The sequence below is a fragment of the Ranitomeya variabilis genome, chromosome 8, assembly GCF_051348905.1.
Source record: "Ranitomeya variabilis isolate aRanVar5 chromosome 8, aRanVar5.hap1, whole genome shotgun sequence".
NCBI classification, from domain to species: domain Eukaryota; kingdom Metazoa; phylum Chordata; class Amphibia; order Anura; family Dendrobatidae; genus Ranitomeya; species Ranitomeya variabilis.
The window spans coordinates 209,381,975-209,399,248 of NC_135239.1; the positions used below are offsets into that span (position 1 = coordinate 209,381,975).

Consider the following 17,274-nt stretch of genomic DNA (forward strand, 5'->3'; position numbering starts at 1 on the left):
TGGCGCCAGATGGTTAGGGATTTTCCTGGATATCTACTAATACACTTTGGAGAACATTGAATTGTTAGTTTGTGAGAAGAGAGATGAGGCTGGAGATTCTTCATCTCTTGGAGGACCCAAATGTCTGTACATTAATAAGCTTCATGGGCACATGTAATGCCTCATTTTCCCTGTGGTGGCGCTGCAGGGAAATGAATCACTTGTTGCTGGTTCCTTCCCAGATCTCATCTGATCACTGGGGATTATCCCTGTAATTATCGTTTATTTGGGGAGGACGTCTAACAGAAGAGATTGTCCGACGCAGATTCTGCAATTTACTTTTGATAAATATCCTCCACATTATCGAAATGTGGAAAAAGTGATTTTCTTATAGTAACCAATCTGATTGCGTCTGCAATTTTCACATATAAACTTGTAAAATTAGCTATGGAATCTGATGGGTTGTGATTATAGTCACGGCTTCACTTTTCGTTTGTAGCATCAATCGTTCATTTCGTCCTTACCTCCCTAAGATCTCTGCTTGCTGCCGCTGAATGGGGATATTCCTGTTAATGACTAAAGATCAGATCTGAGTAAGGGTTCGTGCAGGCGACCAGATTTTTGGTCTGAGTGCGATCTGACAATACTTTGCATTGCCCTTGGACTAATACTGATGTTAGCCTATATGGCCGTACACATCAGATTTTTTTTTCTCGCGAAAAAAATAAAAAAATTGCAGCACGTACGACTTGCATCCGTAAATCGGATCGGTTTTCTCAGATCAAAGAAAATCCGCTTGTGTGACTCTGGCCTGAAACGGATTCACTAACAGCGGCTGCTATGTACAAGGGGCATTTACTGAAAGTCTGAGTTTATATTGAACTCAGAAAATATCATCTTAATTTTTACTTAATATATGCAATAAAAAGAAAACTAATCTTCGCCCCTGGTCCAGAAGTCCTGCAGTCCCCAAAGGAGACGACCATCAGAATCCACACAAACTGCGTAGACAGGATACAAATGTGACAAACCATCTGCTGTGAGAAGTTTGAGGTCTGTGCAGATGTTACACTTCCATTCATTGTAAGTAAACCCGATCCATTGTGTGCTGTCTTTCAGGTGTAGACTACCTAATAGCCGGACCTGAGGACTCCCGGAATAACAAGCTGCTGGTCAATATGAACAGTCTGGTGAAGCCCTGGAAGGCCGTCTGGGCCAAGCAGGCCATCGACTTCCTCCGCTCCGGATGTAAATAGATCTCGGCGGACTTGATCCTTTTTCTTCTCTCTGGCAGTAGCGTAGATCTCCCTCCGTGCACAAGGAACTCCTAGGCCGAGCTTCCTCCTCCGACGATCCCAGGACGCCTCCAGTGCTGCGATCGGCTGCTTGTAACCCACGTGACGGCTGCGGACGGATGTTTTATTACCAGGGAGTGCGCTGGATGTGGAGATCATGAAGATCGTACAATGGGGCACGGAGAAACCAGAAGGCAACCAAAGACCGACGTGGGCGGTGGAGTGCAGCGGTGATATAAGAGGGGCTGAGATCAGTCACCTATGGATGGAAATATCTCCAGAGCCGAGATGGTGATCATGGGGGCAGGGCGGTGTCCCCCGAACATTATAGTCCACCTCTGCCCAACGTGAAATGGCTGACAGGGAGCAATAGCTGCATTCTGCAGCACCATAAATGGGGTGGGGATAGCGGGTACAAACAACCGTGAATACCAGGCTATGATTATTGGGGGCCTGATTCTGTCTGATTTGTATGAAGGGCAGCCAATCAAAATTCCCCATCCCTTGGGATTTTCTCACTATATCTTATGTATTCTGGCTATCCCAACCTTAGGATCTGTGCTCAGGTTCCTCCTCCTGTAAATTATAAATAGGCTTTAGGGTTTTTTGTGCACCCGATGGCGGTATTCACGAAGCACGGCTAAAACTCGCTTCTTTTGTACTTACCTGTAAATTAAAGTTATTTAAACCTTTCTGACTGAAGGAGAGTGATTACCAAGTGACTAGCCCCAAATCACCGGAGGGACTGTGTGCTGCTCAGCCGCTGTATCTAATCTTACCGTGTGTGATGCAGCATCTCAGCAGGCAGTGTCTAATCCTATGTCTGCTTAACTGTGTATCTGATCCTTTTATGTGTGCCGAGATGTAGTATCTAATCCTACCATGTGTGGTACTGTGCAGAGCTGTGTATCTATTCTTACTACATGTGATACTGTCTGCAGTGCTGTATATCTATATGTAGTACTATCTGCTGAGATGCCGTATCAAATTCTACCATGTGTGATACACCCCCCGCCGTCTCCATCATGTACTGTCACTGGATTACACTAACACTGCAAATTAAATCTATATGACATTTTGAACTTTGTAAAAATCTTGTAATCCTCATGAATAACATTCTATTTTTTGCCTTATTCATCTCCAGAGCTGTATCCTTAATTCTGCTTCACAGCCAAGACTCCAGGTTAATACAATAAATGTATTAAGACAGTAGAGAAATATGAGCTGCTGATGTGTTTATCGCAGTGGTAGATTGTAACAAACACTCAGCTGTGAGACACTTTAGGTCAGGATGAATTTTCAGCCTCTAAATATAAACTATAATGTTCCCTTTCACTGACAGCAAACAGAAGTTTAAAAATGGTGAGGAGTTTGAACACAATGTATATAAGTTACAAATATGATTACTAGTGATGAGTGAATACACTTGTTGCTCGGGTTTTCCAGAGCACGCTCTGGTGGTCTCCGAGTATTTATGACTGCTTGGAGATTTAGTTTTCCTTGCCCCAGCTGCATGGTTTGCAGCTGCTAGCCAGCTTGATTACATGTGGGGATTCTCTAGCAACCAGGCAACCCCCACATGAACTCAGGCTGGCTAGTAACTGTAAATCATACAGCTGAGGTGATGAAAACTAAATCTCCGAGCAGTCACAAATACTCAGAGACCACCCAAGCGTGCTCTGGAAAACCCGAGCAACGAGTATACTTGCTCATCACTAATGATTACTCATCAGACCCGGACCAAGCATTGGCCTCCACTTCTTGACAACTCCTGAAGTGTTCACAGTGGTTGTCAATAGTTCTCCACCATCTGAGTCCATAGCAATGGTCACTACCGTGTGGTTCACCAGTGCCTGGAGAACTACAACTCCCTGCATGACAAGATGGTCAAAGGCTGTGAGGACATGATGGGTGTTGTAGATTGTGACTACGGGACTCAACTGCAAAATTATATAATATCTGAAAAGTAAAAAAAAAAAATAATTAAGAAAAATATAGCAAGGAATATTGGTATAAGGTAGAAAGAGATTTAATACGTTCAAGTCACAAACGCTGCACGTGATCCACAGATATGGAGCCTGCTATATTCAGTGCATTCAGGAGAGGCGGCAGCGGTGGGTGTCAGGATTGAGGCACAGGCGGGTGTTATCTGCTCCTCCACAGATCTTCATTATGTCCATCCCCAGTGAAAAGACAGCGAGGAGCGAACCAGAATCATGGAAAGTAACATGAAACTCACAACAAAGCCCCCGACCGTCCCACTCACATAATTGGATCTGGAAAGGCTGGGTGATCACCAATATGGCCGCTGCTCGTGCTCAGACAGCTGTAAAGGCCAAATGGGCTGAATCCCAGCTTTCCCAGAATCAGATACTTCAATAATTGGTTAAATTAACCTGATGTCTTTTTCCTTAGAAGGGAAGCGTTCTTCGCGGTGATCTCCAGCTGTGGGTGACCTCCTGCATCATGCTCCAGTGGGGCCCTACATAAGACAGTGGAGGGGTAGGTCATGGTCCATACAACAGTGGGAGGTAAAATCTTGGAGGCGGCGCCCCCTTCCTTTACATTAGCTGGACGACTCATCTACAGTCACAGGAGAGGCTTCTGTAGGTGCCAGTTCTGGGCTCAGCTTGTCTTTGTTGTCTTCGTCGTCGTCCTCCTGGGGGTAGAGGTCGGGGTACTTCTGCATACACTCCTGCATCCCTCGGAATTGGTCCAGGCAGTCTGAGCCCTTCACCTCCTCCTGGCTGTAGTGGAAGCAGGAGAAGGCAGCTTTGAATTGCTCCCCGCATGGTCCACTGGCCATTCCCCCGAGGCATGGACAATTCCAGTTAATGTCTCCATTGGGGAGAATCAAACCTGAAAAAGAAGAAAAAAAAATAATTTAAAGTTAGTAACGTATCATTATTTTGGGGTTGTGCTGCAGCCAATGGTACAGGGAACATTTCACAGATAGGGGGGAAAAATGGATTTCGTGAAATTTAATAATTTTTTAATGCAAACATAATGTGGTCTGTAAAAAAGCTGCAGTTGAAAAGAGGAAGAGGATGGCTTCTACAAATGGATAATGATCCTACACCCGTCACAATCCACAATAGACTACCTCAAAGGGCACAAGATGAAGGTTTTACAATGGCCCTCATAGTCCCCTGATCTGATCATCATTGAAAATCTGTGGCTAGACCTCAAAATAGCAGAGGAAGCAAGACGACCCAGGAATATCACAGAACTGGAGGAATTCTCCAAGGAAGAATGGATGAAAATTCCTCATACAATTGAAAGACTCTTGTCTGACTACAAAAAGCATTTACAAGCTTGTCCCATTTTCCTTTTTATAATTTTTCAAATGTTAAAGATGAAAATGTATATATTTTTGCCTAAATTACAAAGAAAATGTGTCATCTATAACTTTAGGCCTTTTACAGATCATTTCATCTTTAATTTGCTCAACTGTTCACAGTTGCACATTTTCTCTCTGCTCCGCCTCAGTGGACGTGTCATCCTAGTGTGATGTCACAGCTGAGCTGTATCCAATCAAATGTCTCCTCACTGCACATTTCTCAGAGAAAAACTGCAGCTGCATCTCCCTCCTCCCCCATCTATGTTCAAACCTACACTTATACCAAAAGAGGACGATGCAAGAACTCCTTAAAAAAATTAAGTATTTTCATCCCGTAAAGTGACTGAGTATCCCATTTCTTAATGACCAGTGGATGTCCAACGTTTGGGACCCACACAAACTTAAGAAAAAAAAAGGTCCAGCAGCATTAGTTTAGTTGAATCTCATTTAACATTTTTTTTTCCCCCATTACACTGTGATGATCATAAAATAGCATATGCCAGATAAATACCATCATGCTATGAAATGGGAATACCCTTTTAATGTGTCAGACAGCAGTCGTGTCAGTGTAAACTGCGCATTGGGAGGATAATAGGCAGCTGGGCACACGGTGGTGTCTACCCTGTCTGGGCACCGTCCCGCCCATGTTATCCATCCCCTGACTGGCGGCTGCGGTGCCCTGTAGTAATTAGCGCTGACCTGCAGTTAGAGTTGCTAGTGACATAATGCGCTGTACACACACACACAAAGCTCTCTGTAATGCCCAGCCATGTTTTCAATCTTTTCGAGGTCGGTGGCAGCTTTGGACAATATCTCCCACCCGGCAGACCGCCCTCCCTATAGTACAAGTGACAGGCAGAATGAATCCGACTATTCATGTCTCGCTGCCAGCTGCAGCCCGCTTGCTACACCAGTCCTTTCAGGAGCAATCAGCCAATGACGGATGGCATTAACCCTTTAAAAACGGACCGCCACCCTTGGAGGCGAGACCCTGAGACAATGGATTGTGTCTGAAGATGAAACTAGAGGGGAAAACAATTAGAAAAAGGCCAAAACATGTAGATACAATAACTACTTAACTTCATAGAGTTTAGCTTTGGACCATGTTAAAAAAAAACAATGTGAGCAATAATAAGTTTTTGGGGTGCACTAATTTGAAGACAATTCATCTGTCAGCTGGAATCACCAGGCTCCTGTCTCAAACGTAAATCAGAGCCTGCACGTGCACCAAATAGTCAGCGGTCTCCAGCCGTTGTGATACTACAAGTCCAAGCATTCAATAATCAGTGCATGATGGAATTTGTAGTTTCTGGCTGGCATTCAATGCCTGACATGGCAGCATAACATGCCAATCTTCTGTCACCCTTTAGACTGTGAACCAGGACATGCTTAGAGACATCTGCTGACTCTGCACCATGGGATAATCTGGTTTTTGGATGAGGGTACATTTTAGACTTAACTCTTTGTGGCATATATATAAAAAAAATAGAATTTTCATTTTTTTTATATCTTTCCATTTTGCTCACTCTGGAGATGAAAACGTCCAGCGAGTCATTTTAAGCCGGACACTGGTGCCAAGTCTGTTGAGGGGGAAATATGTGGTTCAGCGATTCACAATAGCCTTTGGGGGAGTTTTGCAAGTGTCAGTGACTAAATGCTGCCCTCTGGGGGCAGGAGTTGGAACTGCACCCATGTACAAGAGAATACTAGTTCACTTTTTCACTAAAGCCAATAGTCCCAAAAATAACCAGAAATGTTGCGTCTCAGCTGTAAATTACAATCCATTAATTTCATTTGGGAGATTCCTCATAGGGCAGAGAGAAGCCATGAAATGACTGACTGTGGGGACAGCCTCTAAACTTGCAGGAGGCTGTGCCATGGGCTTCTCTGACTCAAGACACCACTTCCAATACAATTGTAACATTATTAATTGAGCTTTGGTAAAGTTAGAAATAAAAACTTAAACCTATTCAGTGACTTTTTTTTTTTAATGTTCCCAATTTAGGAAGAATAAGAAAATTACAGACAATTTGCAACAAGTTTTAACAGATAATTGATGTTTGTTTCTGAAGATCCTATGCAGATCTATGTCTCCACGATAACAAAAAACCCTGTGACCCAATACGTCTCATAGCAGAGTCTGCTGCATCCATTCTATAGAATCCTCTGTCAACTAAACAGCCTCAAAACCGATAAATTCCACTTGCACTGATACAGTAACAAATCAGGACAGGAGAAAGATATGTGCTGCTGATATCTTTAACTCAAAGGATTGTCTATGAAAAATACAGTTGTAACAAAACCTCAGCTGTAAGAATGTTTTCATCCTCTGAATGCAAAAAATGTTCCCATTCACTGACAGCAAGGAGAAATCTTACAAGTCGTGAGAAACTCAAAACCAAAAAATGTTAGAAAGTTGTAAAAAACTAATTGTGCAATAAATAAAGGTGTTCCCCAGCTATTCTTTGCTGCATTGATGGGGAAGATGTGCTGATAACGTTGCATAATCAGATACTGGCCAAAGTTCATGCACGACTGTCAAGGTGTCGCACACCTGTCCTGTTTATCAGAATAGAAGACGTGCATGATATCTGCAGACCATGCATGAACACTGGCCAATACCCAATGATGCAACATTATCAGCTCGCCTTCTCCCTGGCTGAAGTGGAAAAGAAGGGCGGGAGGTCCCCTTTAACCATTGCTAAATTAAACACACAAATGTTACCAACCTTGGTCTTCATAGGGGTCGTTGGGGTCATCAGGGATGAGCTCCGCACTGCTTGGTGTCGCATGATCTTCTTTGGTTACAAAAATAATTTTATCTTTTCCTAAAACGATCACAAAAACAGATTGTCAAGATCTATTTATCTGGGTCCCGGTTGAATCAGAAACAGCAGCCATACTGATTGTGACCCTGCTTTTTCATTGACGAGTATGCTTAGAAAAGAACTAGTGCTGACTGGGGATGGTGCAGAGCTGCAGTGCGAAGCATAAGAGTCAGGGATGTAAGCTGTCAGACTAACGCAGACTCCAGCAACTAAGCCGCAGTCGCTGCTTATTAGTGTAGTGAGAAAGGAAGTAGCTCAGGAGAAAATTAAAAAAATGATAATTTGGGTACAGTAACATTCAACATAAGAAAAAACAATTTTGCAAAATGTATAAATACGGAGTTTAAGGGAGAAAAATGGACTTTTTGTGTAAAAAGACAAAACACAAACACAAACATCAGCCCACATTTATTGATGCTGTGTAATAGTGCAAGTACAAGACGCCATGACGCGAGTGTCCTGTGCCAGACTCAGACGTTCCCTCTATGCAGCTTCCTGGACATCACCATCCTGTGCATAATCAGCAGCAGGCGCCCATAATAAATCTGACGCATTTTTAGCCCCTTCTCTAGCGCTGCTGGAACGGCGCAGACATCAGCGATTTCTGGTGCAAATCAATGACTGATAATTCATCTACAGAAAACAAAACTGCACCAAAATATGAGGGTTTTTTTCCCCCACTCAAACCTCCTTTCCTCTTCCAATAAACCTTCTTCCCCAACCAAACCTCCTTTCCAGCCTCAGCAACAAAAAAAACAGTAAAAATAAATAACAGCACTGGAAAATAACTGAGGGCGGAGAAAACCGCGCCAAGCAGACTGAGGATGACTACTACTCCCAGCATTGTAATATCACCGGTGACAGGAGATGCCCTTGAAGTGTATTAACCCTCAGCGTGCCTCTTCTCCTTGCTTTACCCTGCTGCTTCTCTCCTGCTGCCCTCCACCACCATCCCCCGCCTGCTGCCCCTCTCTGCTCCCTCTCTGCTCCCTCGTGTCCTTTCTTACCCTCCTGCCTGCAGTAGGACATGGCTGTAGCTCTCACACTTCTCCCGGCACCGCGCACTTTGCTGACGTCACTCAGAGCGACTATGGAAACATGAAAGCCCCCGGACGGGTCTGCCCTAATCACTGCCTGTTCCAAATAACCCACATTATTACAGATATCTGCGTTATTCTGGGGCCGGTGAATTCATAGCCTGTCACTGAATGATAATCAACAGATAAATATTCCAGAAAAGACACGTATAGGAGTCTCCGAAGACAAAAACTACAACTCCCATGCTGCTTCGCGCGGCTGGGACTACTGAGCATGCGCAGATGTGTTTTGGGACAGGGAGGTAACTTTGTATCGGGAAAAGTCGCTGGCAAGAAGTGAGAGCGCTGTATCCGGGGTTCCTGACGTCTATACCGCTTCTCCATAGACAAGTGTCTGCATCTCAGGGCGGAACATGGCCAGACAGGTGAGTGACGGCAGCGACAGCTGTGTTCTAGTAACTCTGCTTCCCCGCTGTTATGGAACTGCACGTCTGAGTGCAGGGCGGACAGAGCTTGTAGAGAACAGTTCTGCTGCTTTCTTATGTTCCCCACCATTGTTAGACTTCTCACAGCTGAGGGTTTGTTGCAGTTGTTTCGTGTCAGGACAATAATGCTAAACCTCAAGACTGATACATTGTAACGAACCGAGAGCTGTGATGTGTCCAGTACTTAATGCGACTGTAACAAACCCTCAGCTGTGATGAAAGCATCAAACAGTCCCGTCTGGTCACCTTCTGTGTGATGTTTGCAGTCTGCAGATTGCACCAGAGAACACACGACGATCAGAAGTGATCCGCAACCAGGATTCCTGCAGCGTCTGAGTGACACGGCCGGAGGGATGGTGGTCGGCCTCATCGCCTTCACCCTCTCCTTCTACCTGCTGTTTACTAATGAGGTGAGAACATGCAAGACATAAAGTATCCCACCAACAGTGCAAACTGCAGAACAGCGAGTGCAGCTCTGGAGGATAATACAGGAGGTAACTCAGGATCAGTAATGTAATGTATGTACACAGTGACTGCACCAGCAGAATAGTGAGTGCAGCTCTGGAGTATAATACAGGATGTAACTCCGGATCAGTAATGTAATGTATGTACACAGTGACTGCACCAGCAGAATAGTGAGTGCAGCTCTGGAGTATAATACAGGATGTAACTCAGGATCAGTAATGTAATGTATGTACACAGTGACTGCACCAGCAGAATAGTGAGTGCAGCTCTGGAGTATAATACAGGATGTAACTCAGGATCAGTAATGTAATGTATGTACACAGTGACTGCACCAGCAGAATAGTGAGTGCAGCTCTGGGGTATAATACAGGATGTAACTCAGGATCAGTAATGTAATGTATGTACACAGTGACTGCACCAGCAGAATAGTGAGTGCAGCTCTGGGGTATAATACAGGATGTAACTCAGGATCAGTAATGTAATGTATGTACACAGTGACTGCACCAGCAGAATAGTGAGTGCAGCTCTGGGGTATAACACAGGAGGTAACTCAGGATCAGTAATGTAATGTATGTACACAGTGACTGCACCAGCAGAATAGTGAGTGCGGCTCTGGGGTATAATACAGGATGTAACTCAGGATCAGTAATGTAATGTATGTACACAGTGACTGCACCAGCAGAATAGTGAGTGCAGCTCTGGAGTATAATACAGGATGTAACTCAGGATCAGTAATGTAATGTATGTACGCAGTGACTGCACCAGCAGAATAGTGAGTGCAGCTCTGGGGTATAATACAGGATGTAACTCAGGATCAGTAATGTATGTACACAGTGACTGCACCAGCAGAATAGTGAGTGCAGCTCTGGAGGATAATACAGGAGGTAACTCAGGATCAGTAATGTAATGTATGTACACAGTGACTGCACCAGCAGAATAGTGAGTGCAGCTCTGGAGGATAATACAGGAGGTAACTCAGGATCAGTAATGTATGTACACAGTGACTGCACCAGCAGAATAGTGAGTGCAGCTCTGGGGTATAATACAGGATGTAACTCAGGATCAGTAATGTAATGTATGTACACAGTGACTGCACCAGCAGAATAGTGAGTGCAGCTCTGGGGTATAATACAGGATGTAACTCAGGATCAGTAATGTATGTACATAGTGACTGCACCAGCAGAACAGTGAGTGCAGCTCTGGAGTATAATACAGGAGGTAACTCAGGATCAGTAATGTAATGTATGTACACAGTGACTGCACCAGCAGAATAGTGAGTGCAGCTCTGGGGTATAATACAGGAGGTAACTCAGGATCAGTAATGTAATGTATGTACACAGTGACTGCACCAGCAGAATAGTGAGTGCAGCTCTGGGGTATAATACAGATGTAACTCAGGATCAGTAATGTATGTACACAGTGACTGCACCAGCAGAATAGTGAGTGCAGCTCTGGAGTATCATACAGGAGGTAACTCAGGATCAGTAATGTATGTACACAGTGACTACACCAGCAGAATAGTGAGTGCAGCTCTGGAGTATAATACTGGATGTAAGTCAGGATCAGTGGCGGATGAGTAGTTGTACAGGTTTCCTTTATGCTGCTGTTCATAGATGTCTGTACGATTACATAGATTGACATGCTATGACTACATCTGGTTATTTTGCAGGGTCGGGCAGTGCAGACTGCGGCCTCTCTTGATGAGGGTCTTTCAGTTGTGGTTCCTATAGGAAATGTCCATCGGGTTGACCCTATAAATGAAGCAAAGTTGTTGCACTTAACTGGTCCGCTGCAGACATTGAAGGTGAGCTGATCTTTTCTTCGCCTCCATATTATAATGCATTCACCAGCTCCTATGCCATACAGCAGTGGTGTACAACCCATAACACCACAACTCCCAGCATGCTCTGACCATCTGGGGTGTGCACATAATCTTAAACAATTGTATGACCAGATTCTGGATTGGTAGAATTTTATCACTCTGCACAACCTGCCAAAGTCATAGGGTGTAACTTCAGCTGAATCATCCGTAACACAGAAAATCCTGGCGACCGTCCATTGGTGGGAAACCATATTGAAGGCTGATGCAATCCCCCTTGATAATACGGGAGGTCTTCTGTGCCTCATTAATGCCTTTATTTCCTACATAGGACCCCAAAAGTTTACGCTCTTATTTTCATATAAATCAAGCATTACCTTCATATAAGGAAAAGTTCTGCAACTTTCTTTGACACTTTTACAAAATCTCTGCTTGCAGTCAGTGAATGTGTGCTGTGTTCTTCTCTCAGCTGAGGGTTTGGAGCTAGGCTCGATTAGCCTCTGGGACTGATACATTTTACTTGCACTGATACATTGTACCAAACTCATACATTTGGTGCTTTTAGTGACATTTTACTAATTCTTGTCACACTTTTTATGCAGCCGCTTTTTGACCCGAACTACGGGGTGTCCATGCACTGTGTGCAGCTGAAGCGCCAGGTGGAGATGTATCAGTGGGTGGAGTATGAAGAATCGAAGTAAGAATTGTCTGTAGCATGAACCTGTCCCCTTCTGGGAAAGCTGGGTACCGCGCACATGACGGTTCCCCTGGGTACAGTCACACAGCTTTCCTTGCATTTTGAGCGGCAGATCTCTGGCTAAGCACTGGCCCATTTCATAATTGGGCAGATTTAATATTCTGAGTGGTGGGAAAGCTGAGTGATGGCTACAATGGCGGCCATATAACTTATCACCCAACTTTTCAGAAACCTATAAACTACCAACATACAAGGAAATGTTCTCCTGGCTGTGCGCCAGCGGGAGCTGCTCGTGCCTCATGCCAACAGTCTTCCTTTCCCCTGCAGCAGAGGCTGACGTGGCGTCTGTTTAAAGGGATATTACGTTTGCAATCTGTCGTTTCTCCATTTGCTGCACTTTATCACTCTCTGTTATCAGCCGCAAGTCACATTTAGCCACTGTGTCTGTTCTTGTTCTGCAGGGAGTATGAAGAAGGTGGAGAGAAGAAGACGGAGACTAGATACACGTATAGTGAGTACACCCAGAAGCATAACTCTACTAATATTTCACTTATCCTCAAGTCACACCCAGAGCTGCATTCAAAATTCTGCAGGTGTAAATAGTTCCTACTGAGAGCTGACTGTCCTCTGAGCTCCCGCAATGCACTTCTCTGTGGGAGCTTCAAAACCGTAGAATTGTTAGAGCTGCTTTGGATGTGAATGGAGTATAATAATCGATAAACAGAACATTTCCATTGTTTTTCCCAGACACTGAATGGAGGTCAGAGGTTGTCAGCAGCCGCCATTTTGACCGTGAGATTGCGCATCGGAACCCCAGGTGATCGCTCGCACAATCCTCCTATAGATTCCAATGGCCGGGACTGTAAAGTGGCACAGTGGCTCCCCCTAGTGGCCACTAGTACAATTACAATGCTTGCAGCTTCCCTTCCCTTACCTATATCTGTGGATATAAAGTTTTCTTCTTTTTTTTTTTTTACAGCGCCATGGCAGTAGAGTCGTTCACAGCCGTGGCTGCAGATGTACAGGTTGGAAATTACTATTTATCTAAAGGTAAGGGATGGTATATGCTTCCACCATGAATTAATTCTTCACTTACTCAGTAGGAATGGACTGTAGAGAAAACTAGAATGAGAGTTAACATTATACCTGTTGTTTCATAGTGACATATCAAAGTTTTGGTCAGTGCAAGTCCAGGTGCTAAGACCCCCACTGATTGCTGAAATGAAGGGGCCGAGGCGCTCATTGGTCTGCTGATCTGAAGAGGCTTGTAGAAAGTAAGTTACACAGCAAGGGCTTCTGCTCCTTTATATCAGCAATTTATGGGGGTCTCAGTACCAGGATGCCCACTAATCGATGCTTCTGACATATATTCACTTTAACAAATTTGGGTGGCATGTCCCTTTAATTATACATGATGTCGCTGGACTTTTAAATGAGTTGTCGAAAATCGAGCTCTGAAATGTCACTCTGGGATCATTCTGTTCCTGGTTTTTGGGACGGTCGGAGATCACAATGCGCTGCCGCTGCTCCATTCTAATAAGACATTTCAGAGCCCCGTTCTCAGGATTGTTGGGGACCCAGTGGTGCCATCTGAAAAGTATCACATATCCTGAGTTGGGACAACCCCTTTAAGGGGCGATAGATCTATCTTATGTTTCTTTTGCTTATCGTAATCTATTGCTTCCTCTTATCAGGATGTGGAGTGACTGATTATTCTTCGGTAGGAAATCCAGAAAAATATTTGTTACTTATTTATTTAGTAATTGTCATTCAGGTTTTACGTCTCATGTTTTGAAATTGGGAAAAACAATGAACTTTGCTGATTACAACGCTGCAGAATATGTTGGCGCTATAGAAATAAAAATTATTATTACCTCTTATTATAAATCCTCTACTTTCTCAGGAATTCAGGTATTTCTAATTCTATGGTTTACTGCTTGTTGCCCAGATTACTGGCCACTGACAGACTGCAGAGGTGGCCGGTAACCTGGGCATTCTCTTTCCAATATATTTTGCAATCACTGATCTGAAGAGACAATGGATCTAACGATCTTCATTACCCCTGTGCTCCTCCGATGTTGCAGAAAGCTGTCTCTGCCCTCAGCATGAAAGAGCACACAGTTCAAACCAGCGGTGCAACCATTCTGGTGGTTAGAACTGTCAATCATCAGGAGTGCACCGTCCCTGGCAAGCAGGAGGCAGGGGGGAGGAGTGCACCGTCCTTGGCAAGCAGGAGGCAGGTGAAGAGTGCACTCTTGAAGAAAGAATATATATAAAAAAAACCCTTTAAAATGGAAAGGGACCTGACACCCTGGATTTATTGTCATGTTTGTTGCTCTGCTCTTGTGTGTTGCCCCGATCAGTGCATCCCTCTTCCTTTTTGCACTGGTTCCTCTTCTCAGTTCAGCACTTTTCCTCCAGGGCTGATTAATAAAATCGACAACTTTAAGCAGCTGAGTTTGTCTGAGATCCGGACGCCGCACGCTGATGTCACCACTGAAGGCAATTACTTCTATCAGAGCGCCGATCCCAAAAACCCAGAGGTGAGCGGAGCACTAGTGTCTAGTACTGTGACATCTGATAATCCGCCATTGTGGATTAATGAATACTCCAGACCATCAGACGTGCGAGTACCTAAATGTGCCCAACTCTCGATCTGAGGGTCACATTGAATTTCTCTGTTTCAGGTGGGGGATTTGCGCATTTCTTTCTGGTACGCCGGAGTTTCAATGGGAGGCCCAACATTTGGATCAGTCGATACGGTAAATTAATATGAAGAATTATTAATGAGTTGAAGGGCGAGGCATTATCTGCCTTCTGATATATAATGGGGTGCGGAGATAAGATGATGTCTTTTTGAGTCCACAGTATTTCCTTATATTCAGTGATTAGCTCAGTGTGGCATGAGCATTTACTTAAAGGGGAAGTCCACCCCATCACTTGCAGCCCATATAATCTACCGTTATTTTCTTCCAGGTGAGCCTCATAGCGCGACAGCGAGGGGGAGAACTGGTGTCTTACAAGACGAAATCTGGAGACCCCCTGGAGCTTCTGTATCTGGGGAGCCACACGGCCGAGGTCAGTCTGCTGCCTGTGAGAGGGGTAGGTGTCTCCCCATCCCCCACGCCGTACCTTTACTTAGGAGATGCCGTATATCTTGTAGGAAATGTTCCTTGCAGAGCATCAGAGCAACATCATGAAGACCTGGGCCCTGCGTGCCGCCGGGTGGCTGATGATGTTCCTAGGTGTCAGTTTGATGATGAAGATCATCCACACACTAGGTGAGCCGTGAATTCTCCAGGAGCGATCATGGATAATGGGGGGAAATAGGACAACCATATCCTCTAACTACAGCCAGCTGTGACCATTTACTGGAGCTTTTTGCGGAGTCTCCAGCTCAGCTGCATTGTCTGTTGGAGTTTGAGGTAGTCGGAAATCCACCTGCTATTCTGACCCTCTACTTTACACTTCCTCTTCGGTGTAATGAGGCAGCTCCTCAATCCATCTCCTTCCCTGCTTTACACTGCAGCTCTGCTTATTGAGTTTGACTGCTGTATGTAAAAGGTGCTCTGGCTCCACTGACTGCATCGGGAGGAGAGCGGGGCCCGTAAAGTCATGTCTGCTGCTAATGGCCCGGATTAGTACACAAGATTTACCAATCGAGCACGTGGCCTGGCAGGTATCAGACACTGGCCCCAATCTCCCCCAGATATGGAAGGGAACAGATCAGAATACCCCTTTAAGCACCAGCTCAATGGGGATTATGGAAGCTTATGGTGACAAAAATGGGATCATAGTTTATGGAGGGAGTCTAGACGCTTGTATGGTGTTTTCTTCCCTTGGGTTAATGACTTCCCATTGCTCCCATTACAGTGGACTGGTTTCCTATTGTTCGTGATCTCGTCAATCTGGGTCTCAAGCTGTTTGCCCTGTGCATCTCCACGTCCCTCTCTCTGCTGACCATCGCCTCCGGCTGGTTGTTCTATCGCCCGCTGATGGCCCTGCTGCTGAGCGCCGCCGCCATTGGCATTATTCTCCTCGCCCGGACCCGTGTGCCCACCAAGAAATACCAGTAGGGCCATTTCCCTACTTGAGTCTTGCTAGTGACGAGGTTACAAAGCTCCGGCCTTCGGGGTCATCGATGCAATAATGTCTTCAATGTAACTTTTTGGATTCTTTGATAATGTTTTTATATATTGTATTGGATTCCACATCAGGTGTTGTTCTCCAGTCACAGCCAGAGCAGCGTGTAGAACGTTTGTTGGGTCTCCGTACCCCCCGGGAGGAGCTGACATATTCCAAGACGTGTGAATGCAGCTTTGGATGTGATTGGAGTACGACATGATGCATGTAATGCAGAGTTACTGCACATTGTGTATATGATGGATTGGTTCTGCCCGTGTTACATGGCACCTGCCGTCTGTGAAACACAGAATTCAGGTGTCACCAAAGAGATTCTCACTATTTTTGTGCCAGATTGAGCTGGAGAAGTAAATCCTTGGCTCAATGAAGATAAATGTTTACAACAGTCAGTGGTGCATGCAGGCAACACTAAAGCCTCTGCATTCTGTGGTACTACAAGTCTCAGTAAGAACGTTCACATGTATTGGAAGCATCCAGCCAGAGCTTCTGCATTGACAATCCTGCTCCCATTGTTACAGTCTCTGTAGAGACCGAGTAAAGTTACTGAGGATTTTCCATTTGTGCACTGAAAAGTTCTGAAACTTTCATTTTCTCACCACGGTCAACATCTCTGCTTGCTGTCAGTAAGTGACAAGGGATGCCGATAACCAGTCCTGATAACGTGCCTCGAGTAGATCAAACTTCACTTTTGTACAAGCCAGGAGAAGCTTTAAGACTCTGTGATCGATGTTTTCAGTCACTGATGGCAAGCAGAGATCTTAAATAGTAAGAACATAGGACACAAATTACCGGAGTTTGTTGTGCAATGAATAAAGGGAATTTCTGAATTCAGAAAAAAGTGCAATACAGTCTTCTCCTCTATTAATTAAACGTTGCCAAGATCTCGGCTTATAGTCATTGAATGGGAAATGTCATGATTTTGCTCCAGGGCCCGAGAATGTGCTCTGCTCATGTGATGGATGCACAGGTAAGAACTCCGATAACTGTACAGCAGCAACCGCTGCACCAGGGGGAAAAGTTTAGAACAACTATAGAAGTTATAGTTTCCATTCACTGTTTACAAGCAGATATCTTTACCATGGCTGCCGCTGAACACAAAGCTGTAACCATCTCACCTGCGATGCTTCATCTTCATACATGAAATATTATCTTTACTTATTCTCCCTGGATCGGTCTCTGGCTGCAG

At 44.7% G+C, this 17,274-nt stretch overlaps 3 protein-coding genes across 4 annotated transcripts in view; 2 read left to right on the top strand and 1 right to left on the bottom strand.

The window, feature by feature from the left end:
• LOC143787703 (netrin-4-like) overlaps nt 1-2,356 on the top strand; it is a 26,361-nt gene extending 24,005 nt beyond the window's left edge. The window contains exon 10 of the mRNA XM_077276653.1: nt 1,099-2,356. Within this exon, the coding sequence (XP_077132768.1) occupies nt 1,099-1,235 (137 nt within the window). The 3' untranslated portion in view covers nt 1,236-2,356. The remainder of the gene's footprint in view (nt 1-1,098) is intronic.
• The window catches only part of CHCHD4 (coiled-coil-helix-coiled-coil-helix domain containing 4), a 13,723-nt gene extending 5,143 nt beyond the window's left edge, over nt 1-8,580 (bottom strand). Inside the window, exons 1-4 of one of the 2 annotated variants that reach the window (XR_013218441.1) lie at nt 8,450-8,580; nt 7,344-7,442; nt 3,840-4,133; nt 3,671-3,756 (exon numbers count right to left, since the gene is read on the bottom strand). Coding sequence is in view for 1 of the 2 variants with exons in the window: in XM_077276656.1 (XP_077132771.1) it covers nt 3,841-4,133; nt 7,344-7,442; nt 8,450-8,471 (414 nt within the window). In the remaining variant the exon portion in view is untranslated. Of the gene's footprint in view, nt 1-3,289; nt 3,757-3,839; nt 4,134-7,343; nt 7,443-8,449 lie in introns of those variants that run through there. The other variant, XM_077276656.1, reaches the window with a different exon arrangement.
• A 126-nt stretch (nt 8,581-8,706) lies between these two features.
• TMEM43 (transmembrane protein 43) lies at nt 8,707-16,204 on the top strand. Its single transcript, XM_077276655.1, has 12 exons — nt 8,707-8,904; nt 9,231-9,374; nt 11,099-11,233; nt 11,851-11,945; nt 12,407-12,456; nt 12,693-12,762; nt 12,925-12,995; nt 14,367-14,488; nt 14,633-14,707; nt 14,922-15,023; nt 15,109-15,226; nt 15,819-16,204. Exons 1-12 carry the CDS (start codon nt 8,893-8,895, stop codon nt 16,019-16,021), a joined length of 1,197 nt encoding a protein of 398 aa, XP_077132770.1. The 5' UTR covers nt 8,707-8,892; the 3' UTR covers nt 16,022-16,204.
• The last annotated feature ends 1,070 nt before the right edge of the window (nt 16,205-17,274 follow it).